Below are 24656 nucleotides of genomic sequence, written 5' to 3'. Positions count from 1 at the left end.
TGTTCTTGAAGCTGGGGTGGCTTCCAGTTTGGCTTCTAGCAAAACAAGAGGGTCCCCAACCTTACACGTCCATTTGCCCCAGCAGTTGAAAGTTCATATCCGTAATTAGAAGTTTTGCCTCTATGACATAAAGAACCCTCTGACAGACACCACATTTTATTTATATCTGCTGGCCCACTGACATGGGAAGTTCCGATCAGTTGTGATGTAAATCTCAGGCGCCTTTCTGGGTTTTGTTTTTGCTTCGGAATAGGTTTTTTGGGAATGGCAGTCCTGGAGGGGCAGTGGGGAGAGGGAGTTAGGAGGGAGAGAAAAATGGGAGAAGGGCTTTGACCTGCGAGGAGAGGAGCCCCTGCTGACACGGTCAGTCTGACCCATTGAATGGCCTGAATACGATAAATGCCGCTTTATCCTGCCTTGAAAGGCACGAGATAGCACAGTCTAAATGCCTGGGCATGCTTAAATAGGCGATTCGGGATGTTTGAGTTGAGCGTGTTTGAAATCTGAGCTCACTGACAGCCTGGGAGCTGCCACAGGTCACCTGCCTTGCTCCGCAGGGACAGGCCCAGGTCTCACAAGAAATTGTCCGTAGACGAATTGTAGTACAAATTCCTTTCTTTGTTAGTTGGCCTCTTTCACTAGACCATGGCCTATAAAATTTTGTAAAAACAATTCTTAAATATTATTTGAAAGGGCAAATGGCCCACGCTGAAAGGTTTGACAGTTTGACATATAGTGCATGGTTTTGATAGCTTGGAAACTGAAAAGTGTGGCCAAGATTCTCCCCCTGCTTGTTAGAAGCCTGGTGTTTTTTAAATAGTGTCTTGTTGCTGCGCAGGGTTCCTCTGCTCCTAGCAATCTGACAGGCAGTGAGTCTGCTTCAGTGATCTTCAATCCTTTCAGACTCATTTGTGGGAGAGCAGAAAAACAGCTAGCACCTTAGAATCCAGTGTCCAAAACGCACAGAACCAGGTATCGCCAATTAAGGAGCCATTCGGATAATCATATCAAAGCAGATCGCTTTAGAGTCTTCTGATAACAGCCAGAGCCAGGGCCTAGAGAGAAAGGAGCCCTGAGTTTCACTTCAATGAGGGGGGAAAAAAGAGATTTGAGTGGCCCAGTCTCATCAGAGCCTAGAAGTCGCAAGGAAGTGGATTTCTGCGTTAGAATGTTGCATATAGGCAGCCGGGCTGCGCTCAGCGCCTGCCTCAGCGGCTGCCTCTGCATAGCCAAAGGCCATTTTCAGGAGCCTCTGGCCCCTCAGTCACTGGCCTGCTAGTTAATTGCCACACGGACTTCATGACACATGGGCAGATAATATGACATTTTCGGTTTCTGTCACTAGCAAACGCCACAACGTCGCTTGCACTAGTTGCTAAGAAGCTGTCAGAAACCATTAGCAATTGGCTAAAGTCGCCCTATGGCATTTCCTCATAGCATCAGCAAAACGAGCATAAATCACCCACTGGAGCCTACTGCTATCCTAATGAGGCTGTAAGCTTGTTTATGGACTAGCATCATTTTTATGATTATTTCCACCTTTTCAGTTTGCCTTCATTTGGCGGCAGGAGAAGTCAGCTCCAGGAATGAAGTCACTGCTGACATTTTACAAATGTGGTTCAGGGCTGCTGCCTGCTGCCGTGTGGTCGGCCGGCGGTTCTCCAAGTTTGTTTAGTGATCTTAAAAATAAAAAAAGGAAATAAACCCTCCAGAGACCGCATGGAGGTGACTGTATCAAATTGCAGAGTGAATGGAAATGCTAGAAGTACAATTGACCATTTAGACTTTCCTCTGAGGTTGAGATGTTGCGAGATCAATTTTCAATTTTAGAAAGTGGAAGAGGTTAAACAATTTATTAAAATCTATGAAAGTGTTTGCTTTTAGAATAGTCTGTTTTATTATGCTCTTCTCCTTCCCCATCTTCTCCATTTCCCTAACTTGTGTCGGGAAGGAGCAGGGTTTATTGTTTTAGGCTTTTCTGAACATGCACCAGTATTTACACTGGATTGAAAGCATTTGCTTCCAATGAAAATCTTGTCTTAGATTACAACCCAGCAGTGTAATTTCCCTCCCAGATGGGAGTAAAGTAGCTGTATTTGCCTAAAAACAGTAGGAAGAACAAACTGTGCATTAAGCCAAGGCTGTTTTTGGCTTGAGCTAATGATGTAATAGAAACCTTTTATTCGGGAGAGGTCACTGCCAGGGACTGAAGGGGGTGATCTGGCTCCTGCTTGAAAGCTTTCTCCATTGTATCTACATAAGTCTTCACTTAAAAAATTCTGTTCCTAATGCTTCTGCTTTCATACAGCAGAAATAAACAGGAAAGGTTCTGGTGAGTGTTACACATGGAATGCAGAAAGCCTTCCTCTCCTAATGGAGTATATAATTCAGGTGCCCTCAAGGCACGCTTTCAGGAATTCTTTTGCCTGAGGTAATGGGAAGCTAAGGCTGCTTTAAGGCCTTGATTATCTATTGATGCACAAAGCTGGAAAAAAGTCATCTCCTCCGGATTATAGTAGATATTTCCATAAATTATCAATGAATTCTCTTCTAGGCAGGCACTAGGCATTGCCTGCTAAATTAATCTGAAGGGGTTTTGAGATGGATAGAAAGGCTATTTTTTTTTTTTTAAAGATGGAAAACAATCATGGAGAGGTGGTGAAAAACTATGTCATTAGGTTAGAAGCTTTTCATTTTTAATCAATGATCAGGTAATATGTTCTTTCCTTGGTTACCTTTTGCATATTGCAAGTGGCTTAGCCCATTGAAATTTTACATGCCGTTGAGTTGTTTTCTTTGCTCATGTTTCTTTAATGAATTGTTATTTTATATGGTGAAATGCTTCTCTGAATAAAAAGCCTCTTTAAATACTGGACTTTTAAAGAATTTGTTAGGCAAATCCGAGAGGACTCCTTATAAAACACTTCGTTATGCAAATAAAGAGTTCTGTGGGGGGTGGGGGCGTGGAAGGAGCACTGATATAGGGATGTGGGTGTCTGGTCCAGTACAGACCCATCAGCTGCGTTTCAGGCTGGATGACCTTGGGCAAGTCACCCAACAGGACACAAGCACTTTCTTCATTGATACATTGAGGGCTTTGGAACCGTGGGTCTTTATGACCTTTCCTGCTGAGAATACAGCTATGGTTCTGTGGGACCTAAAATATATATATAGAGAGAGATGGATTTTAAGGACAACAAAATTATGGATTTTAAATTAATAAAAATTAAACTCAGAAAATTTCTGCAAACATTTTGTGTGTGTGGCGTATACTGTAATCATAGCAGAAATATTCAAAATAGTCTATTTTTCACCCAACAAAGTTTTAAAACTGTAATTCAGTACAAGTCAATGCAATTTGGGGGCAATTTTCTTTTTTTGGGGGGTGGGGTGGAGAAGTCTCCAGAGGGAGCTGTTAAGAACAATTGAGTAATGGCAAGGTAACTGCTATAGATTCGACTGAAATGACTGAAGTCAAAATAGAGAATTCTTTTCATATGTAGGATATTTATGTTCACAGAAATAAGGAATACTGAAATTCAAGAAGTGATGTGAATGAATCTGAGTCTAGTTTCAATGTACAGTCAATTGGGAAACTTTTCTTACCAAAGTACCCGATTCTGTGGGCCAGGTAGGCTGCTCTCCAGTGACTTACGTAACCCAGTAAATGGGCTCTCGGTGACATCTGTTACCTCATTGCTAAGCCTTACTGTCATAGCTCTTCTTTCTGGACCCAGATCAACCTGTCCCTTTCGAAAAGCCAGTAGCTTCCACTAGAGTGGGGCTCCAGGTAGAGAAGAATGTTTGACAGAAGCTAAGCTACTTTTTAGGTTAGTCCACTGTGGTTTTCCCTTTGACTTTTATGCCAAAATCCAAAGTGCTTACTTTCCATTTGTACCTTATGACTTATTTTGGACAGTGTATATGTGGGTTGAAATTTTTTTCATCTTATTTAAATATGGCATTGTAAAAGGAATATTACATTTAAAATTTTATTGTGTCACAGAGCTAAAATATTTTCTGGAAGAAACAACTTAAATGTTCTAACAAAAATCAATGGAAAAATAGGATCCAATATATAGGAATGTGTATGCAGGTGACTTTTCATTGAGGAAAATTTAAATCTAGAAGAAATTTTAGAAACTGCCTGGATTACTAAAATAATTACAGTTCCAAACAACAGTTTAACATCACTTTATTTGAATTAAATAGTAACTGTTTTCTAATTAAAAAAGAATTTTGGGAGTTTTCCCCTTATTAAACTTGATGCTCTCTTTCTATGGTAAGAAAAATTATATTCTATTTGAAGCATTCCTATGTCAAACTGCTTGTATGATGGATTACCTACATTTCCATGGCCTAATTTAATCTTAAGATAGATCACTTGTGGAAATAGTTGATATCTTAAATGCATCTTCTCACAAGTTGACATCAATGACTATATGTGGGATTGAATACCCAGGCAGGGACAGCTAATGACTGCTACCATATTTAACTTCCCAAAAGGAGTTACATTTAGCGTGTGTCAGAATAATTACAATGGCAACAAAGCTACTAAAGAGATCGGATATTTCCTTCTATTCCTTTTGACTTTTCGTACTGTTCTTTGGAAGAAGTTCCTTAGACCTGACTACTTTTGAGCCTAGGCCTTGTTCTGTCTCTGTCTTGAAAAAAAAAAAAGTACCAAATAAACTATTAATCATTTATATTGCTCTTTTGGTTTTGTTTATATCCAAAGGCATTCTATTTGAATAAAGCATGTCAAGGTAGCATCAGTCAAAATTTGATTCACTATGTTTGCAGGTGATGGCTTGGACAACAGTGTAGCTTCCCCCAGCACAGGTGACGATGATGATCCAGATAAGGACAAAAAGCGTCACAAAAAGCGTGGCATCTTTCCCAAAGTAGCCACAAATATCATGAGGGCGTGGCTGTTCCAGCATCTAACAGTAAGTGGATTCTAAATGACATATGTAAACTAAATATGGACAGTTTTGATAGAAAAAAAATGGGGGAAAGGTGATTCCCTCTGGACCTGGAATATTCATAAATCACTGTGTTCCCACAGTTTTTGCAAAAGTGTTAGCACTTATTTCCTAGATACGTACCCTCAATGAGGAGTTTGATTTGAAGTTCGCTATTGTAATGTTAACTTTCGCTAAGTTCTACAGGTTTAGGAGTTCTTGTGCACTTGTGATTTTAAGTATGTATGCTAATGATGTTGCTTTTCTCAGTGTGCCTCTTAAGTACTTAGAACCAGCTCCCCTAAGAAGAAAGTAAGACAAACCCCAGAGAGAAGGACTTAATTTCTTCTAATGCTTTCGTGGACCTTTATAATGAATGGTCCGTGACAATTTAAATCTTGTTGCAATGGCAGGATGCTCACATAACTTGCTTTTAAGTGGTCTGAATGCACTGGCTGCCATTCCAAAACGTTCATGTGAGTCAGAGCTGCACGGGGAAAGTTGTCCCTGTATTTAGAACTGTAAAGGAAAACAGCAATATAGAGTCAGCTCTTCCTGTGTAGTCCCTTGTGACTTTTCAAACAGAGTAACAGTTTATATTGTCTGTGTGAGGATTGCTGTTTTCACTGCAGGAATTCTCCTGGAGATGTGAGAAACTGGAGAGTTGGGGCTTTATGCCATCGAAGGGTTTGTTTGGTTTGGTTATTGTTCTGAATGAATTTCATGTTCAAAATATTTATAATCATAATATTGTGGTGGATATTTTTGTAAGCGCATACCGATTTCATGATATCTCAGGAAGAAGATAACATGAAAATTTATGGGTGAAATAATATTTTAAAAATCAGCACAATTGTTGACCCCCGGGGGGACTTTCACTATGAGGGACAAAGGGTGAATTTAGACAGTCGTAGCCTAACCTCGCCTGAGACGAACGAATGTTAAAAATCGTGGCTTTTCAAAAAATGTCAGGAGCAAACCTTTTATGTTACTATTTTTAGCATAGTTTGCTTTTCATAAAGTCATTCATTTTTCAAAGTTAGTTTATGACACTTAACTGTACATTGTCACAAATGTGTTCAGACCTGTTGACCCTTGCACCCTTACCCACTTTTAAGGCCATGGTCCTCAGTGACTTGTTCTGATACAGGGAGACAAGCAGGGCGTGTTGAAAGCCATGCTGGTTCTGCTCCTCTGGACGGAAGCTGTGCCTCCAGTTACACTCGAGAGTATACATTGATCCAGATTTTCCAACATCCGTGAATAAAATGAAAACTGATAGCAGCAGGAGTAGCTAAAAAAAAAAAAAAAAAAAAAAAATTTCCACCCTTCTCTTTTCTGATGAGGATTCCAAAGAATAACTAGATGATGCTGACAGTTTTGGAATCAGCTTTAGGGACTGCTTAATGCTGGTAGTTAATTGAATATTTAGATTGTTTAGCTGATTTTAACATCATATTAGGTTTACCTAAAACTCGAGTCAGGTGCCATTCCTGACTTGTCTGACACGTGTTGCATATCTGTGGTGAGCTTCAGATCGGCATTGTGTACATTTGCTGCGGGGATCATTTCGCACTGCTGAAAGAGAGAGGGGAGGACTAGGGTCTAAAGGGGTAGCATGAAAAATAAATGGGGTGGCATTTAAAATCAGCAGGAGATCAGAAGTGACAATTGGTCAATGGCGCTGATGCAACCAGGCTATTTCATCACCAGAGCTAACCAGCTAATCTTATCTGGAGGATGAGTGTGGGGAGGGGACAAAATCAGGTCTCGACCCTGAAGTAACAACCAAACTATTTCTGTTTCCTATACTAACAGAAAAAATGAATAGATTTCATCAGCCTCCATTGCAATCTGCAAAGGAGCTTTGGCTTTACTTGAAGCTGAGATGCCCCTGAATAAAATATAATCAAATATTGGTTCAGACAGAATCAAGAGAGAGAAGCAAGTTCTTTTATTCATCCGCCAGTTTCCTGATTTTCTAGGTTATACCCTTGTGAAGAACCTTGCAGAGAGCTGTATTAGCTTCTTTAAAAAACAAAAAACAAAAATCTTTTTAACAGCCAGCATCATTTTACCTTCATTGCTTCATTGCTTTTTGTGGTCCATGTTCTTGGGGTGATTGTAACAGAACATATTCACGAACTGCCTGATTTCCTTCCGTTTTGGGGGTCTGTGCTGACCTGTCTCACTACCCTGGAAGGGGAAGCTCATTTGTCCACGTCTCCCTGGCTTTCTCTGAGTCCTCATAAAAGTTGTCTTGTGGTTGGTTGGATAGTCCCATACCCTCCTTCCCCATTCCACTGCCATCTGCTCATACAAAAATATTGATAATTATAATGGTCTCTAAAAAGAAAATGCTCTCCTAATACCATCTAAAAAGCAAAGCTGGAAGACACATTTTAATTTTCTCCCTCTTTTCTGTCCCCAATGAGAAATAGTCCCTTCCCTTTTCCCTACTTGCAAGTGCAAAAAGATCTCCAGTTACAAGGAACACCCTTCTGCTTGTCTTGTGATGCATCTTCAAGGATCGCACAGACTGCTTAGGTAATACTTATAGCCAGGGGCTGATTATATATAATAAATTCTATGGAAAAGCCTATGGCGTTGAAAGAGAGTTTTGTTGTGATTTGTCCAAATGTAAGAAACTACTGACATCTCAGAACTAATCCTTTAGCAACTTTATTTAAAGTTCTGAGAGGTCTCCAGGGATGTACAATTAACTTGGAAGACTGTACAAATTTTAAAGGTAGCATATTCTTGCTATATGACTAATGCAAGTTAGCTAGAACATTCTTTCTGAAATCTCTCTAGATATACAAGAGCAACTGACACACTGGCTAATTAAAACAATAGCAGTAACAATTTATTATCAAATTGTAAAAACAAATCTAGTAAATGCCAAAGACATATTATAAAACCTCACACACCTCTTTAAAAGCAAATTGCTATTTTTTTTCTTTTTCAAATAAATGGGTCAATCTTTTCATTGGGTTTATTCAGTTAAAAAAAAATCTGCCTTTGAAAGGGCTTTCAAGCATTTGTGTGTTAGAGGAGTAGAATAGGCCCTGAATAAAAAAACCTTTCTGGATTTGCACCCCAGCTGCATAAGAAAAATGTGCTGTTCTGTGGTAATCCACAGGTAGATTTAATCAGTAGCACATTTTACTACTCCAAAGAGAGAACTAAAGCTTTATTCTTGGACTCGCAGTCTCTAGCAAGCTAAACTGGACATACTTGTGAATAATGAAAACAATAAAAGAAAAAGGAAACAGATTTTAAAGTTTGGTGATATGGGGTAAAAGGAAATTTCAGTGATGTAAATTTCCAGTTTAGACTACTTAGTTGAACATTTGCCAGTTTTGATAACTAGAGAAGGTTTCTTTTTAAAAGAATTCCCTGGAATTGAAAAGAATGACTGACAGATAATAAGAGAGAATTAGAAAGAAAATAAAAGCATTTATTAATCGAAATGCTTGCATTTGCCTGAAGACAAATTACTACAAACAATTAGAAAGTACTTAATATTGGCATATGAGTCATTATATAGTGACAGTCAGTTCAAGGTTTCTTTTTCCTTCTTAAGGGCATTAGTCGAACTGTAAATATAACCTACGGTGTCATAATGTTTAAGTTGGATGTGTTTTGCATATTACCAGTTATTTTGCTACGTAGTGTTACAAGGACGTGTGCCCTAGTGAAAATGAGGAAAAGGAATAAATGTAATATTTAAGGTGAAAATCATGGGTCTTTTTGTTTTCCTATCCGAACATATTGCAGTTTTAAATATAATCTACATACTACATAGAAAAACGGTTAATACGGTTCTTATTTAAAATATGCAGTGACACATTTTTCTGCATGGAGCTGCTGTATGTCCCAGGAATCCAGAAAGTTAGAAGAGTAGAGGTTGTTAAAATGCATCCTTGCAGACTGAGGTGAAGAAACCATTCACGGGGTGACACATTTGGCACTGAGCAGTAGGGGAGGTGATCTGATTTCCATGCACATTCTCTTGGATTCCCTATCCTCTCACTGATTTTGAGGATTCCATTTGGTACTAAAGAGATAACCTTGGTTTCTAAGTCAGATACACATGCTTTACTATTTTGTTTTGTTTTATTTTGTTTGTTTCTTTTTGTGAAGTCTAGCCTGGAATGAATACACACACACACACACACACACACACATTTTTGTCTGTGGTCAAATTTATGTCTTTATTTCTGATTTATAAGACTTTCCTTTCAATACGGACAAAGCAAAAGTGAAGGGTTGTAGAATCTTCCAGGTTGAGAATGGTGTTTCCATAGAAACACTATTAGATGAAAAGTGCCCTGCGGGTTTTCCACTCTAAGGATGGAATAAATGGAATTGACTTGGGAATTGAATGCTCTAGAAGAGACAGATGTTGTTTCATTGGTTTTGCTCTTCGTAATAAGATGTGTTGGAGATATCTTGATGTCATATCTCTCTGCTTGCAATTTTGGAAGGATTGCTCGCTAAACATTAGGAATTATTGTTACAGTGAAGAAATACTTCTAATTGGTACCCAGATAACTCATTCTGTTGATCAAAGGTCAAAAGGCAGATAGAAGACCTCTAGGTAGGCACGTAGGTAAGCAGTAGATGGGATGTGCACTTCTCCTCCCATTTCTATTTCTCTCTATTCCTCACCTGTATACTTTGCCAGTTTTAACAATGAATCTTCTTATTGTGCCTTACCAGCTATCATCCTTCAGCTACCATTAGTCCTAAGAAGGTAGTAGGACAGAAAGACTATATTCTCGAACTCTCGCCTGCACTATCAATCAGGGTAGTACAAAGTATTTGAGAAAGGCAGTCTCTCCTTGCGACTAGTCCCAACCTATTTTCATGGTCATGTGCTTGAGCCAAAGAAGGTGGTTGGTGGACATAGCAGCTAACTTTGATTCCTTCTTCACTGCGTGTTATCTGCAGATATATTATTAAATTAAGAGACTTGAAAACTAATATCAAGAAGTGGGAAGATTTTATTTCTTCCAGATCTCCACGTACCATATCAAAAACAAGGTCTCTCAAATCTGTAAGAAGAATATCTTTATAGTTATTACTCTTTTCCGTACATGCAATTGCCATTCACCTTCACAGGCTTCGGTAATGATGATGGGTCCAAGCTAGGCTTTGCCGAAACTAACCCAGGCTTGGATGACAAATCCCTCTATTTTAATTTTAAAGGATCTCAGCTCCTTAGGAGATAGCATATTTCAACTTTGATTAGATAGGAACCCTGACTATTTTTTACCCAATTGGGAATCATCAGTCTCAGGAGGAAAATGAAATAGATTATTTAATTACTTGGGGGTAATATTGGAATGCCCTAATTCTTCTGTAATATACATCATCTAAACTCTTTTAATAATGAAGTGGTGGTTTCTAGATTCTGGGGCAACTGCCTTTTTCTTTTTCTTAGCTGGTTATTGAAATCCTAATGGGATGGGTGATGAATTTTCTTAGGTCAGGTAAACTGAAAAGGCTACAGCTGGAATTCTTCACCCAGAAGAATCGGAGTTAATACTAATGATCATTGTGAATTAGAAGATCAAAGGCGAAGCATCAGCCTGTTCTCCAAGTTGTTGCCCCAGAGGCCATTAGTGACCTGGCGGAGCTGGCTCCCAGCCTTCCACACACCTCCTTCCCCTTACCCCAGCCTTTCTTCCCCATCACAGTTATGCACCTCTGACCTGGGGTAATTACAGTCGCTTGATGAGGAGGCATGGGGGAAAAGAAAACAATCGAAAGTAAAAACAAATGTCCAACTTTAAAATTGCCCATTTATCCAGGTCCATAGAACTCACAAGCAAATGAGTTCTGACTGGGGCTCTATGCTATTTTCGGGGTGTGATTGAGATTTTTTGTACTTGGTCAAATGGCTTGTTCATTTCACTGATGATTGGTGTCTTCTGTAAGGGACTTGTGTGGAGTCTGGGTGGCAGTTTGTCAGATTGTTCTAAAATTTTTCTTTCTGTTTCCAAGGCTGAGTTAAAAATACACTATAGTTTGGTTTTCTGATATACTCTTAATCGGGCTAATTAAATAAAGGATTAGGTTCAAAACAAAAGTGCCCATATAACACAATTTATTAAGTTGCTGGTTGCTGATACACATAACTCTGAACCCTAGCCAGCCATTTATACTTCAACGCGTATATCAATATCATGTCTTCCTCTGATTCCTCTTAGTGATGATGTGTTTTTCAAGATAAAATATCAAACTCAGTCAATGAATATGCAACTGCTCCTCCTCAATTTATTTTTCAGATTAAAACTGGAGCCTCACATAGATATGTGTGAGTGTATTTCTTGAGCTAACTCAGTCCAACCCGTAGGAATTTTATATAATATAAGCTTGGCTTCTTTACTTTCTTAATGTTTAAGATTCCTAGTGAAGGTACTTTGCTTTCAAGTATGAAGGTTTGACAGAGAGAGAATCAGATGGTTTCGTTTTAAAAGGGATTCCAGAGATTTGCTTTGGGTTTGGTTTGGTTGGTTGTTGTTTTGCCAGTAGAAGTAAGTCTATATGTCATGGAATTTAGGATACTTTGTTTGACTTAACTGAAAACATCCCCCTCACTTCTCCGTCTTCTGTGTGTACATATATGTCCCTACGTGTGTGGACATTTTTCTGTGGGACAACTCTCTCTGAACCCCTGCCATTTGTACCAATCCTTGTGGAGAAAATGGATCCATTTTGCTTCTTTTCATCCCATAAATACATTGCTATGTTTAGGGCTCTCATTTTTCTGTTTCTCCTTATGTAAACCCACGCCAGAGGATAACCAAAGAGTAGAGACCATGTTGCAGTGGTCTGTTGCTTGGGTCACAAAACCCTCTTGGTCATGACCCAAGCTTATCTGTTCTATACTGAATGCTATGAGGTAGCAAAAATTATTTTATTAAGGTTCCAAGGTAATAATGGTAGTGATTATGTGGATTCCCAGCAAAATGCCAGTTGTAATACTGCTTGTCCCTCCTTTGCAGAGTCCTGAGCCTGATACATGTGGCTTGCCTCAATGGACTTGATATTTACTCCGTGTGTTGAGAGCAGGAGAGAGCCCTCAGGAACTCAGATAAGACACCTGTCTTGGTGGGCCTTTGGCGAGCCTCTGAGAGCAAGGGAATAGCTGAAAGAGTTATGCCGGGCAATTTTCTAATATGTTCAAGACCTTTGAGGCCTGGTTTTTTTCTTGCCATTGCAAAAATGCCTTCACTCAGCAAATTATAGCCCAGTGAGTGTGGGTCCCTGTACAAGGTGTGTTGTTCTATCTTTGAACACTATAAAGAAAAGATAGACCTCAACTAACTTGATGTCACAAGTGGTAACCTCCTAAGTTAGTTGATATTTAAGAGATATACATTACTTGGTTTTTAAATATATTATGCAAAATGTGAAATGGAGACCTTAGTGTGACTTAAAGAACTACTTGTATTTGAATGTCTTCTTGGTATTACCTCTTCACACACACACAAATATGGGACAATATATATGACACCTTTTAGATGTCTTTGCTTTTCAGTTCTTAAAGTTCTGTGATGGGTTTTTATCGGTTTTCACATTAATTCTGCTGTTAGCACCCCTGCAAGGCCTACGTACTCTCCCATGACACCAATGACCTCAGAGAATTCAGTGTCCTAGGAAGTTCTTGGGATGTCCAGAGGCCAGAAGGTATCATCTGTTATCAGGGACACTCATCCTAAGAAAGATCAATGAGTGGAGATTATTTCTATTGCAGTTTTTAGAAGTTTAGGGATAATTCCTATCTGTTATTTAAAGAAAAGTCAGTTCCCAAACTTCTTGGGGGAGAAACTCCACACAAATGTCTTGATTTCATTTTTAAAGAGAAATGAAATTATCTCCTGCCTACATAATGTTACCTTTATCACGTTGTTTAAAAATGATCTATGAATTGCTTGGCTATTTTGACATTGGACCATTCTGTCCTGTTAACGGCTGAAGAAAAAATTGATCAAATGGCTAAATAAAATTATAATATGTGTCTGTGGTGCTTTGTGGTTTTATATTTTTCACATGCACTCGATTCTTAAGACAATCTTGTAAGGTAGATGGGATGACAAAAATGACGTTTAGAGAAGTTAATGATTTTTTTCAAGGTCAAAAGCTAGGAACTGGCGGAGCTGGAACCAGGATCTCCTGACTTGAATTTCCATGTGCTTTCCACCACGTTGCCTCTCAAACACAGAGCAAATCAAATCGCATTGTGGGAGTTCAAAAGTGTAATTATAATCTCATTGCATGAGTTAGCTAATTAGTATTTTTGAAATAAAAATGTGAGCCAGAGGGTTTGGCATAAAACTTCATAATGCAATCTGATGGTTATTGGCAACTAAAGGTCAAGGATGGCTTTTTCATATCTAGCTCTTTCTCCGTAAGTGTCTGCCCATAGAAAAGGCATAGCTATAGCGATTGATATTTCATGCAATTGTAATAATTATGCATTGCTAGACTTTCAGAATTTAAGCACTGACTGTACCTCCTTCATTATGGAAGTATGTAAATCTCTACTTGTCTGTTACTAACAATGTCTATAGTGGTTTGGGGGTGAGGAATCTTTCCTCATGTGAGTCCTAACTAAACCCTCTAACACAGACTTTAGTTCCTTGAAGATTTTTTGCCTGTCACGTGTCCAAAACACAAAAGAGCTATGTCTTTAATTTGCTTTATGGAGATAGAGGAAACTGCTTATGCAGCCCCGATTACTCTTGAAACTACAATCCAACTGTCGCTTCTCAGCCCAGAAAGCTGCTAAACCCTGGAGAATTAAGCCAGCACTCTGGGGTATGACACTGAGGTCTGATCATTTTCAAGCTAGTAATAACCAGAATCCTAAAATTCTTATGAATAAGATGTAATTTTAGTAATGTTTCCATAAACAGTGGTAATGGTGGCGTTTTAGTAGGCAGTGACATTAGTCACATCGAAATTGCACCACGTTGGCTTTTAAATTACTCCACCTGTCTGTATGAATAGAATTTTCAGTGTAAAAGCAGAGAGACAGCTGCTGCTAATGTCTTCTTCTCCCTGTGCAGATAATGCTGGCAGATCTACATGCAAAAGGACTGGTTTGTGATGTAAAATGGTACCTGACCCTGCTGGCTCCTGAGCTACAAAGAAATACCTTTAATTATCAGTGGCACTGTTTAGTTGTTGATATAAAAATATCAGCTTCCAAGGGTGCAACCTCAGGTTCACGCCCTCTAGTAATGTCACCCACTGTACACTCTTTTTCTTCTACCCACATCCGTCGTGAGATGGGTGAGCATTTATCTTGATGTGTTTCAGAAACATGCAAGGCATTAATACTTAAAAGGAAATCATCTAATACTGTATGAACTTGATTGATGATCTTTCCGTTTGAGAACTTTTAAAGATTAGTGGAATCTGCTTCCTTCTTTCCAGCCAGAATGGAAGTATGGTATACTGTTTATACCTTCAAAGGGCTTAGCATCATTCATCTAATACAAATCCACGGTCTCACATGAGGATCATGGCCAAGCATTTCACAGAACAGACAGGGTAAAAAATAGAGGGGTTTCAGAATATCAAATGTTTTACTTGGTGCCCAGGCTTCCTGTTGATAGATGACGAAGCTTACTTTCTAGAAAAGAAGCCCATTTGTTTTTGGCCTCTCGATGATGGTTTGTTATAGCAGCTTCATGGTAATAAGAACGGGCCAGCCAAGGGGATCCTTCTGTTCGAGATGCCTGTTGCCAGCAGTGTATTTGGTGAGATGGTAAATAGGAGATATCCTTGTCTGGCTCATTTGCAGGCATTCTTTTTGACTTCTTTCACACAACTGGTGTTTTTGTGTTTAATTTAACAAGAATGAGTAGTAAATGAAAGCTGCTGCCTGAAATCCCACTGTGAGCGTGTTTTGCACTAGGCTCCCCAGTGACAAGGCAATTTGTGAAATTATGTGATGGAGTAATTAGATGAAACCAGGACTCCTGATTGTTGCCATGCATATGTGGTGAGGGTTTGCTGGGAAGAGGGAGGGGGAGAAAAAAAATAGATTATTACCCTGGCAAGTTGGCTCAAAGCTTCTTCATTTATTTGTAAACAGAATATTTAGTGACCGCATAGGAAGTAGCTGTAATCACCAGCTCATAAAGAAACCACAGCAGAGCTTTTGGATTTTTGCAGAGTGCTCATGTAAAATTTAAGCTGGGAGGCAGAATCCCTGTTAATGTAATTAGGATCTAATTTACCACCCTTTGCACAGAGATGTAATAATGTCTAGATATTTATTCTATCTTTAAGCACGTTACATATACCTCAGTGCAGCAGTTACTGAAGAGAAACAGGTGTGAGCACTTTCCTAATTCGTTTTTACACTGTAAACACATAGCAATTTAAGGGAAATATTTACCAAAAACGAAGGGAAAGGAATGTCTGCAAATGAGGCAGTAATGGACAGTTGCCCTTTATGTACTGATGGATTTCTCAATGGTTAAGTAAATTAAAGCAAATGCTAGGAAAATCAATAGGCCAGCATAGTCTTGGTTGTGCTTCATAGACTTCAGGACAGAATGACAGATGTGGTGTCTATGACCCATTTAAGTATTAATGCTTGGAAACCTGCTTCTGCATGCAAGGTTATATAGGCTTAGAGACATTCTGCTATATTAAATTACAGACAATACTATTTTTTAAGTATATGTGGAATTTATATGTTTCAGTCAGGTTGTTCTTATGCGTTCCCTTTATACTGGAAGATTAGTTGCTTAGTTGTTACAATAGCTCCATAAATCAGTTTTGAATGTTCCCACACAGAAACATCTTCATAAGGCTGTAGTTGGAAGATGACGATGATGTATATTGAGCTTCCATGTATTCTGAAGTGAATATGCTCAATAACACTCTATGTTGGAAACCAAATTAGATTTAATTAAGGGGTCGATGCTTGGAGCCTTTGGAAAAATCTGTAAAATAGCATTCAAATGTGGCATTGTAATTCAGTTAATCTCCAGGGCTACAGATGCTGTACTTTCCATCTGAACTAACGTGGATAGCGTGTCCCATAGGTTGACTGTCATAGCATGTGGAATTTTAGGGCTCTTCTAATGTTCTATGTGGTAGGTATTAACCTCGGAGAATTAAAAGGCTGGCCTTTTGGTAGCACCATAGGGTTTTCATTTTCCCATCTATTGTTCCCATTACCAACTCCAAGAGAAATGATGTAAATGTGGTCACAGTGTTGATGGTTTGTTGCCTACTGGAGACAGGAAGATGAGAAGAGAAGCAAGGCAAAATGAACTTGAGAACTGGCTTTAGGGACCCAAACTGGTTTTCATAACCCAAATAAAATGGAGGGGTGAAGTCCTTATCCTGGTAATTTGGGGAGAAGGTGCCATTTGTCACAGAGAGAGTTGGGCTGGCTTGAAGTGTCCTGTTTACCTTCTTATGCCGAGTAACCTTAGACAATAAGTACTCTACTTTCTTTACTCATCATGAAGCAGACGTGGTCCAGCCTGTCGCTGGGTTTGAAAATCAGTTATGTAAAGGTGACCTTGTAATAAACCAAATCGGTGGAAACATTGCTAGGTTGATAAGATGGAGAGACGAGGAATGATTATTTGGGTTCTAAATAAAAGATATTTTCTGGATTTTAGTTTTCATGTAATATAGCGTTAATATTCACAACGTTCCTCTGAGTCTGTATCATGAGGTTTAGCGATGCGCACATTTGGCGATTTGCCGAGGTGTACATAGTAACTTTAAATAATGAAAGTCTAAATAATCAAAAATGGAAAAAACTATAGAAATGAAGATTCTTTTGCTTCTTCTAAAGCAGTGCCTCTTAAACGTTAGTGTGCATTCAGATTATCTGGGGATCGTTTTATTTAAATGAAGATTCTGGTTCAGCGTGGCGGGGCCTGAGACTCTGCATTTCGAACAAGCTCCCAGGTGATGCTGACGCCACGGCCCACAGACCACACTTCGCGTGGCAAGGATCTAAGCAACACGCGAAAGGCCACAGATTTTCAGTGGGAAGATGATTGTGTTTCTCTGTCTTTGATTTTTGTCCTTTCTTTTTTTCTCTGATTTTGAAACTCAACCCATTGTTTTTATCATGTCCATTGGACAAAAGTGTTGTTTTTCCTCTGCCACCTTTCAATTCGTTTTCAGTTACAAGAACTTTCTTTTGAATATCAAAGAGTTTTTAAAAGATAGACATTATTTGTTTTAAAGCAGCTTTTGGTCCACAGCAAAACTGAGGAGAAGGTACAGAGATTTCCCGTAGACCTCCTCTCCCGCGTAGTCTTAGCCTCCTCAATTAGCAGTGCTCCCCACCACAGTGGGACGTTCCTTCCAACTGATGAACCTATACTGGTACATCATTATCTCCCAAGGTCAATAATTTACGTTGGGGTAGACGGGCTGTTGTCCATTCTATGGGTTCGGACAAATGTATGACATGTATCCACCATTACAGCCTGATACAGGGTAGTTTTACTGCCCTAAATGAATATCAGAGTGATTCCACTGGGCCTCTGAAATATGCAGAAAGCTCCTGATAGACCAAGGACGCTGCAGATGTGCAGAGTTTTTCTTTGGGGCTTTGTTGACTGTGCACTCGTGTGTTCAGGGTAGATGAAAAGGTAGTTCTGAAGGTTGAATACAGACTCTTTTCCTTCACCCCTATCTAGCTTCAGTGCTCTGGTCACAATGTGCAGTGATGGAAGTTGTCATGGAGTGAGGGCAGTGTGTGCAGTTGTTGTGCTGGCTCCCAAATTCCTCTTCGGGCCCTCCAGATCTGATAGCTTTTGTCAGTAAGAAAGTAAAGAATCGCCAGCTACAGAAACAACATATGCATTTGAAGGAGAAATGCTTTTGTTCTTAGTGCTACCCACCAACTTTATATCTGCTCCAGGAAATCCTTTTGTATTAGGTTGGTGCAAAAGTAATTGCGGTTGTTGCAATTTTTTTTTTTTTTTAACCTTTTAAACCGCAATTACCTTTGCACCAACCTAATATTTCCGCTGCCTTGTGTGCTTTATCTGCCATGGGCACTCTCAAATTTCACAGCATCCTGGAAGATGAATTTGTTTCCAAAAGGGAGCATCTGAAAAGTATTTTCTCTCTAGTTTGGCAAAGATCTAAGGAATTATTGTAAGTAGCACATACCTATTAATCATTGCTTAGCAGGTAAATTCTTTCACTCATTAGAGTTCACATGCTGGATGTAGTTTCTTGAAATTAGATCATTTATTTTGGTCTAAGTCATTGAGGATCAAAGGTCATAAGGAATCCAAAAGCCATTAGTCAGGGTTCTTTTCTGGACCCCTTAGATGTCATTGTGTGAGTCACCCAGGGCAGCCCGGGCCTGGCCTGCTGTCAGGGAGCTGGCAGGGTGCCTACTTTATTTCCAGTTTGCATAGATAAAAAGCAGAGCAGCCACTCTCAGAATCACTATAAAAATAAGCTTACATAAAATCTCCATTTGAAATACAGTATGTGTGTGCCCCTGCATGCTTTATCTTATGGAAGCCATGGGACCTAGAAATCAAAATTAGGAAGAGAAGCATACGCATGATGGCATTGTGGATTCGTCTTTGTTTTGGTGCAGCCATTGATAATTCATTGTGAATTTAGCGAAGACCAGATTTTTCACAAAGTATTGTAATGATAAGCGAAGTGTTTAATTTGCTAATGTAAAACAAAAATAAAGGCATCACTTTAAATGTCAAAAATATACATTGCCCTCCCCTCGTGATAATGTTGAAGTACATTTGGCAGTAATGAATTTATGTGTATCAAGAGCAGTGGGCAAGAGAGGTAGTCAAGTCAATTCATTTACTTCCTCCAGTGAGCCCTGTGGGTCTCAGACCCACACCTTGAAGTGAAAACATCATCAATTATCAAGACGACAGGCGCCCTGGACTTACTCCCTGAAAGTGTTCGTATTGGACCAGAAACCGTGAGCACTCAGCAACATTCATCACTTCAGTGTTCAAGAGAGTGATTGAGTACATGGTGGGGTGAATTTCCAAGGAAAAAAGGCCAAACATACCTGCATGAAATAGCGTACATTTGAATTTTTAAAAGTCAGCCTATAAACCTGCATTCTGTTTGATATTAAAAGGTTATTAATTGTTAAGGAGTTAGTTTGCATACAATCGTACAATGCATAACTGTACCCCCGTTGAACAGATGGCACGTTTTACAGAAGGAAGTGGGATAGAAAAGGCTGAAGCTCCACCGGAGATCTTAGTGTGCAGTAAAGTAGAGACTGGGGGAAAAAAATTCAGAGCCCTGATTGTCAACCTGCTGGATCTCACCACGTTCACACCTTGACACTTAAAATTATGGTTTGTTATTGCTCTGGAAGCTGTCTTGCGTACACAGTTGACAAGATCTGATGAGAACCTAGGCAGAAGTCCATATGACCTCATCGGAGCCAGACCTTTTCCACACTTATTCAGAAGTGGTCACAACGGCTCCATGGAACCACTGGAGCTGTGGGGTCCCTGCAAGGGTGCCGTGCTCTCCCTAGGGCTCTCTGTGGCTCTGAATCCTGCATTGCAGCAAGAGCAAGTGGGGGTGGGGTGAAGGGTAGGACAGGGGGAAGAGGTTATGCTGGAAGCAGGACGAATGCAGGGCCCTTATCTAGGAATACCTTAAATTGTTTGGTTTGTGCGGAGGTGGCTGGAATGGTTTCCATGATGTGATGGCCGAATCCCATCACACAGCAGGAAAAAGCAACTTTCAGAAGTGTGCTTGTTATTTTTCCCCACCATAAATTATGGCTAAACTTTAGGCCACGTCTACACGTATCTTTGAATAACAACAGAAATTAGGCCACTAAAGTTTTGTGGGTTTTTTTCCCCCCAAGTAAGTTCAAATGGTTTTTGAGTGCCTACTATGTGCAAGGAGCTATGCATGTCTCGGAGCTTTCTAAGCTCTTTGAAAAGACCATAAATCTAATCGGTGGTGCAGTTTGTAGAAAGAACTAGAGTGAGGAGAACAGGTAGGAGACAATTACAACGGTTCAGATAAGAAGGCTGTGGTTGTGAGAGTGTAAAGAAATGGATGGGTGGAAGATATTTGAGAGGTAGACCTGGCACCTCATAAATAGAAGCATTCATAGCTGGCACATGTGTGCTACACACTATGCTGAGTGCCAGTGGGGTGCCAAGGTGGGCCCTGGGAGCTGTCCATCCTCGGTGCAAGGAGTGTAGAGAATTCACAAATAATAATAGAATGACTAAAAGTCAGTCTGTTTATTATTATCACCATACACCCACAATACTAAGTAATGTCAGTGAATAAAATACCCCTCCCTGCTGGCGCAGACTGCTCCCACCTCGCCCACCTTGGTAGCCCCCCCACCCCCAAGCACTTTCTGTCTTTATCTCATTGAATTTCCCACAATGACCCTCTGAGGGACATCCTGCTGTTGAGAAAACCAAGGTTCAGAAACATGAAACAACTTGCCTGGGGGAACACAGTAAGAAGGAGGGGAAGGATTTGAACTCAAGCCCGTCTGACTCTGATGCCGTTTTCATAACCACTCATGAGTGGACATTTGGCAGAGAAGGGCATCCAGGGTGACATCCTGGTTTCATGTTGGGCAGGTAGGGAACAGTGGTATTAGCAGTTTCTTTCACAGAAGAAGGTACGTCAGAAGAAAGACCTGGTTTTAGGGGAAACGTGAGGAATTCAAGTGGGATATGTTGTGGTTCTGGTGCTGGTGGGCCATCCATGTGAGTTGTATGGCCCATAGTTAGAAATGAGATTGCTGGGGTGAGAGCAGAAGGCTTTGTGGTTACCTCCACTGAAGCTAAAGATGTAGGAATATATAGAGTCATGGACGCAGAGAGCGCTGAAAGAGAAAAAGAGGAGGTCATGGACAGAATTTGGGCAATGCCTATTTTTAAACGCTGTCTGGGAAAAAACAAAAACAAAAAAACCCTAGAGCAAGAGACAGAGGAACAGGCTGGAGGTCTATCAAATGTGGAGATGGGCTGAACTGATCTTTGGGGCCCTTCCAGCTCCAACAATTTAATATTCTTTAAAAAGGAAGGAAAATACAAGAATAAGAAAAAGAGTCCATCCACATACAGAACCCATCACAGCCCCCAAACTGGCTTCCCTTCCTATCATTTTTATCTCAGCTAATGGCATTACCTGAGCCCCGACCAGAAACCTGGGAGTCATTTCTAAAAGTCCCTTTCCTTCTCTCTTCACAGATAGTTGCTCACTCCCTGAGCCCCATCACATCTCCCGTCTCTTATTAAACACTTCTCCATTCTCTTATTCCTTCCCAGTCCCACTGCCACTGCCTTGTTTCCTGCTTGTGCATTTCTCTAATCAGCCTCCTTTCATCTAATATTGGTCCCTTAAGAACAGTCCCTCATTTTGCCACTAGAGTGATTTTTCTAAAACAAAACTTGGCCAAGTCTCCCCCCTACTTAAAATCCTGTGACATCTCCCTGTTGCCCTCAGAACACAACATCTTTGGCATGCCATTCAGAGGATGCTTTGAGGTCTGACACTGGCCCACTGAGAACCCAGGCTCCTCTCTTGCCCTTTCCATACATGCTCCCCACACTGGGCTACAGCCAAGCCCGAAGGTGTGCGTTCCCCATAGGTGCTGAATGGTCCTGTACTCTGTGCAATTGTACATGCTGTTCCCTTATCTGGAATGCATCACCTCTATGACCCCTTCTCCACTTCACACTTTCTTCTGTATCCTTCACATCTTATCTCAACTGTCACTGCTTGGGAAAGCCATTCCTGGTCCTCCCCAAGAGAGAGGAAATGGCCCCTGCCGCCAGACCCACAGCACCTTGGGGGTCATCCGATAGAGAGTACTTATCATGGTGACTTTATTTACGAGCTGCCTCCCTATCTGGAGGTCAGGATTTAGTCTCTCATCTCTATATCTTCAGAGCCCTGTTATAGATGCTTGTTGATATTTTCTGACCAACTGAATGAACAAAGTTTCAAAAAAGTGGTGACCAAACTCGGAGAGTTTTATGAAGTAGAAGGACTAAGAAGAGTCCAGGAATGGGGCTGAGGAAATCATCAGTGACGTTTACAAGGCTGTTTCAGGCCTTTGGAAGGGAAAGAAGTTGCATTATGAGCCATGTGGGTCATACTGTCATAGAGGCAGCAAGGGTAGACCCTTTTGCTGTTGCTTGAGGAGATATACTGAAGGACATAATTTGGGCAGGGGCTTGAGGAAATGGTAGCAAGAAGGAGAGGTTTTTCTTTTCTTGTTTTAATCTTTACAAGAAGGGAGATTTGAATATGCTTACACATAGAATCAAAGTCAGCTATCTTTCACGGGATGGCTCCTGTGTTCCATGCAATTTCTTAATGCATGGCCTAATTATTCACTTAGGCACTAGAGAAAGAACCTTTGAAGGTAAAAATAGAAAGGGACAGATTCAGGGAGCAAGGATCAAGGACAAGTTGGCAGTTGGAGGGGTTGAGTGGGGAGTATGTGGGGTGGCATCTCAGAGTAAGAGCTTAGCAACAAGTCTGAGCCCGGAGAGGAAGATGAAGGCAGAGAGATTTGGAAATAGAGAAGAGGGGAGTCTTAGGTGCTATTCTGCCCCTAGATCTTTTAGCAGATCAACCAGGAGGCAAAGTCAACTGCTGGGTGTCCAAGAAGTAGGCTTGGGTGCTGGAGGAGAATGGAAGTCATTTGGAAAAAAATTGTTGTTGGGAACACAGTAGGCAGACCAAGACACACACACACCCACGAAAAGAAAATAGATAAAAGGATGTTTACAGTGTAGTTGAGAATACACATAGAAATAGTGCTAGATACCACACAGTGACCAAGGACTGGCTAGACTTTTAATAAGTACATTTCATAATTAACCCACTCTTCACACGTTGAAATTAAGGCAAAATAATGAATTTTCAGTGGTGTTCCACAGGCAAAAGAATTGCATTTTTTGTTCCTGAAAAATTAGCATCGTGGGGAAGATTCACTGAGCCTCTGTCTGAGCCACTTACGTTTGTACTAACGTATGTAGGGTAGTGAACTCAAGATTGCACGAAAGGTTTTATCTCAGTTTTGGAGGAAGTTAGTACGTAATTACTGTACATTATCTTTCAGTGTTGGTTGTATGAGAACTTTGCAAACTGGTTATTGATAACCTTCGAATGTGAGTTTAACAAAAACCATGCAAACGCAGCTGTCTGCTAAGATAAAATATTTTTTCTTACCATGATGTATGAGCGAAAAGGGGGATTTTTAATTTAACTGCAACAAATCAGCACAATGTGGTAAAATATTTGAGCAACTGTAAAGGTTAACAAGTAAAACGATCTCAGGTATGTATGCTTCTTAAGTCATTCCTCTGCCGGAGGCCTCATTTTTAAAGGTAGAAAGGAGGGATGGCTGACTTGAACAGATTCCTTTAGATTCACAAGTTGAAGTTGAATTGATCTTGTCATTGCTCCAGAAGAGTCCACTCTTGTCATTTGGTTTGATGGTAAATGCTATACACTTGGCTTCATGAAATAAAAAGACATCCCACACATAATGAACAGCTCATTGTCATACATAAAGAGCAGTTGGCTCAGTGTGATCAGCAAGTCACAAAATGACTCATTTGAAGTCTCCATGTTTAAATAGTAATGACTACTGACATGCAAACATGCTAAAAGGCAGATACCTAGATAGATGATAGAGAGATAGAGAGATAGAGAGATAGATAGACAGATAGATAGATAGATAGATAGATAGATAGATAGATAGATAGATAGATAGATAGCTGGCTCATTGGTCTTTCAAATATGTTTTAGGAAAAGAACTAAAAGGAAGTCTTCTGTCTCGTACTGCAAGGCAATGTCATGACAATGTTGGAAAGTCAACTCCCAGTAGCTGGCTCATTGCGGGCATTTCTGCCCTTGTCTTCAGGATTACCAGAGTGCCATGCGCGCAGCTACACAATGCATAAAGGCGAGGGTCATTTCTAGGACAGATAATTGAACATTAATACTCACTGACATTGTCGAAGGAATGATATGTCAACCTGACAGGGCCTATGTGCTTACATCTGCTGATTGGTTGCGGACGGAGGCTATGTGTGTCAGGGTCAGACCCCAGGCCTGACTGCAGCAGGACCAAGGATGACACCATCATTAATCACGAGCTGCCATCTTGGGCCAAGATAGTGTCTGTAAAATCACTCCATATCCTGTGTGTGGCTGGCAAGTTGCATCTGTTGTGTTCTAGAGTTTCGAGGTATATCGCTCAGTAAAAAAACACAACAAAACACCACCTCAGACTATTTGTGTAATCTCACTAAAATTTTTAGTGGGCCAAATGTCTTCCTCCCTCCTCCTGCTTTCTTTCCTTCTTTCCTTCCTTCCTTCCTCCCTCCCTTCCTTTCTCCCTTCCTCCCTCCCTCCCTCCCTTCTCTCTTTCTTTCTTGTTTTTCTGAAACTAGCTATACATTCTGAATAAATGGGGAAGTTTTACTGGCTGACAGGGAGGTCCTGAGGTGGTGTGTCTTTTGTTCCCATGGGAATTGATTTTGATGGGTTTCTGGTTTCCTGATTCACCATAGATATGTAGTATAATGAAGAAATCAAATAAGAATTAAACTGAAGTTACTTGGTATGATTCATTTTTTTGATTCTCAACAAAATATTAAACCCTGTAGGCAGATT

At 40.2% G+C, this 24656-nt stretch overlaps 1 protein-coding gene across 2 annotated transcripts in view; it reads left to right on the top strand.

Annotated features, from left to right (window-relative positions):
• MEIS1 (Meis homeobox 1) overlaps positions 1 to 24656 on the top strand; it is a 133737-nt gene that overhangs the window by 70615 nt on the left and 38466 nt on the right. For both annotated transcript variants that reach the window (XM_081068054.1, XM_081068055.1), the window contains exon 8: positions 4804 to 4949. In XM_081068054.1, the coding sequence (XP_080924180.1) occupies positions 4804 to 4949 (146 nt within the window). The remainder of the gene's footprint in view (positions 1 to 4803; positions 4950 to 24656) is intronic.

Source organism: Rhinolophus hipposideros, assembly GCF_964194185.1.
Source record: "Rhinolophus hipposideros genome assembly, chromosome: 12".
Taxonomy (NCBI): Eukaryota; Metazoa; Chordata; class Mammalia; order Chiroptera; family Rhinolophidae; genus Rhinolophus; species Rhinolophus hipposideros.
The sequence above is the reverse complement of the archived record's forward strand: the minus strand, read 5'-3'. Positions and strand labels throughout refer to the sequence as shown.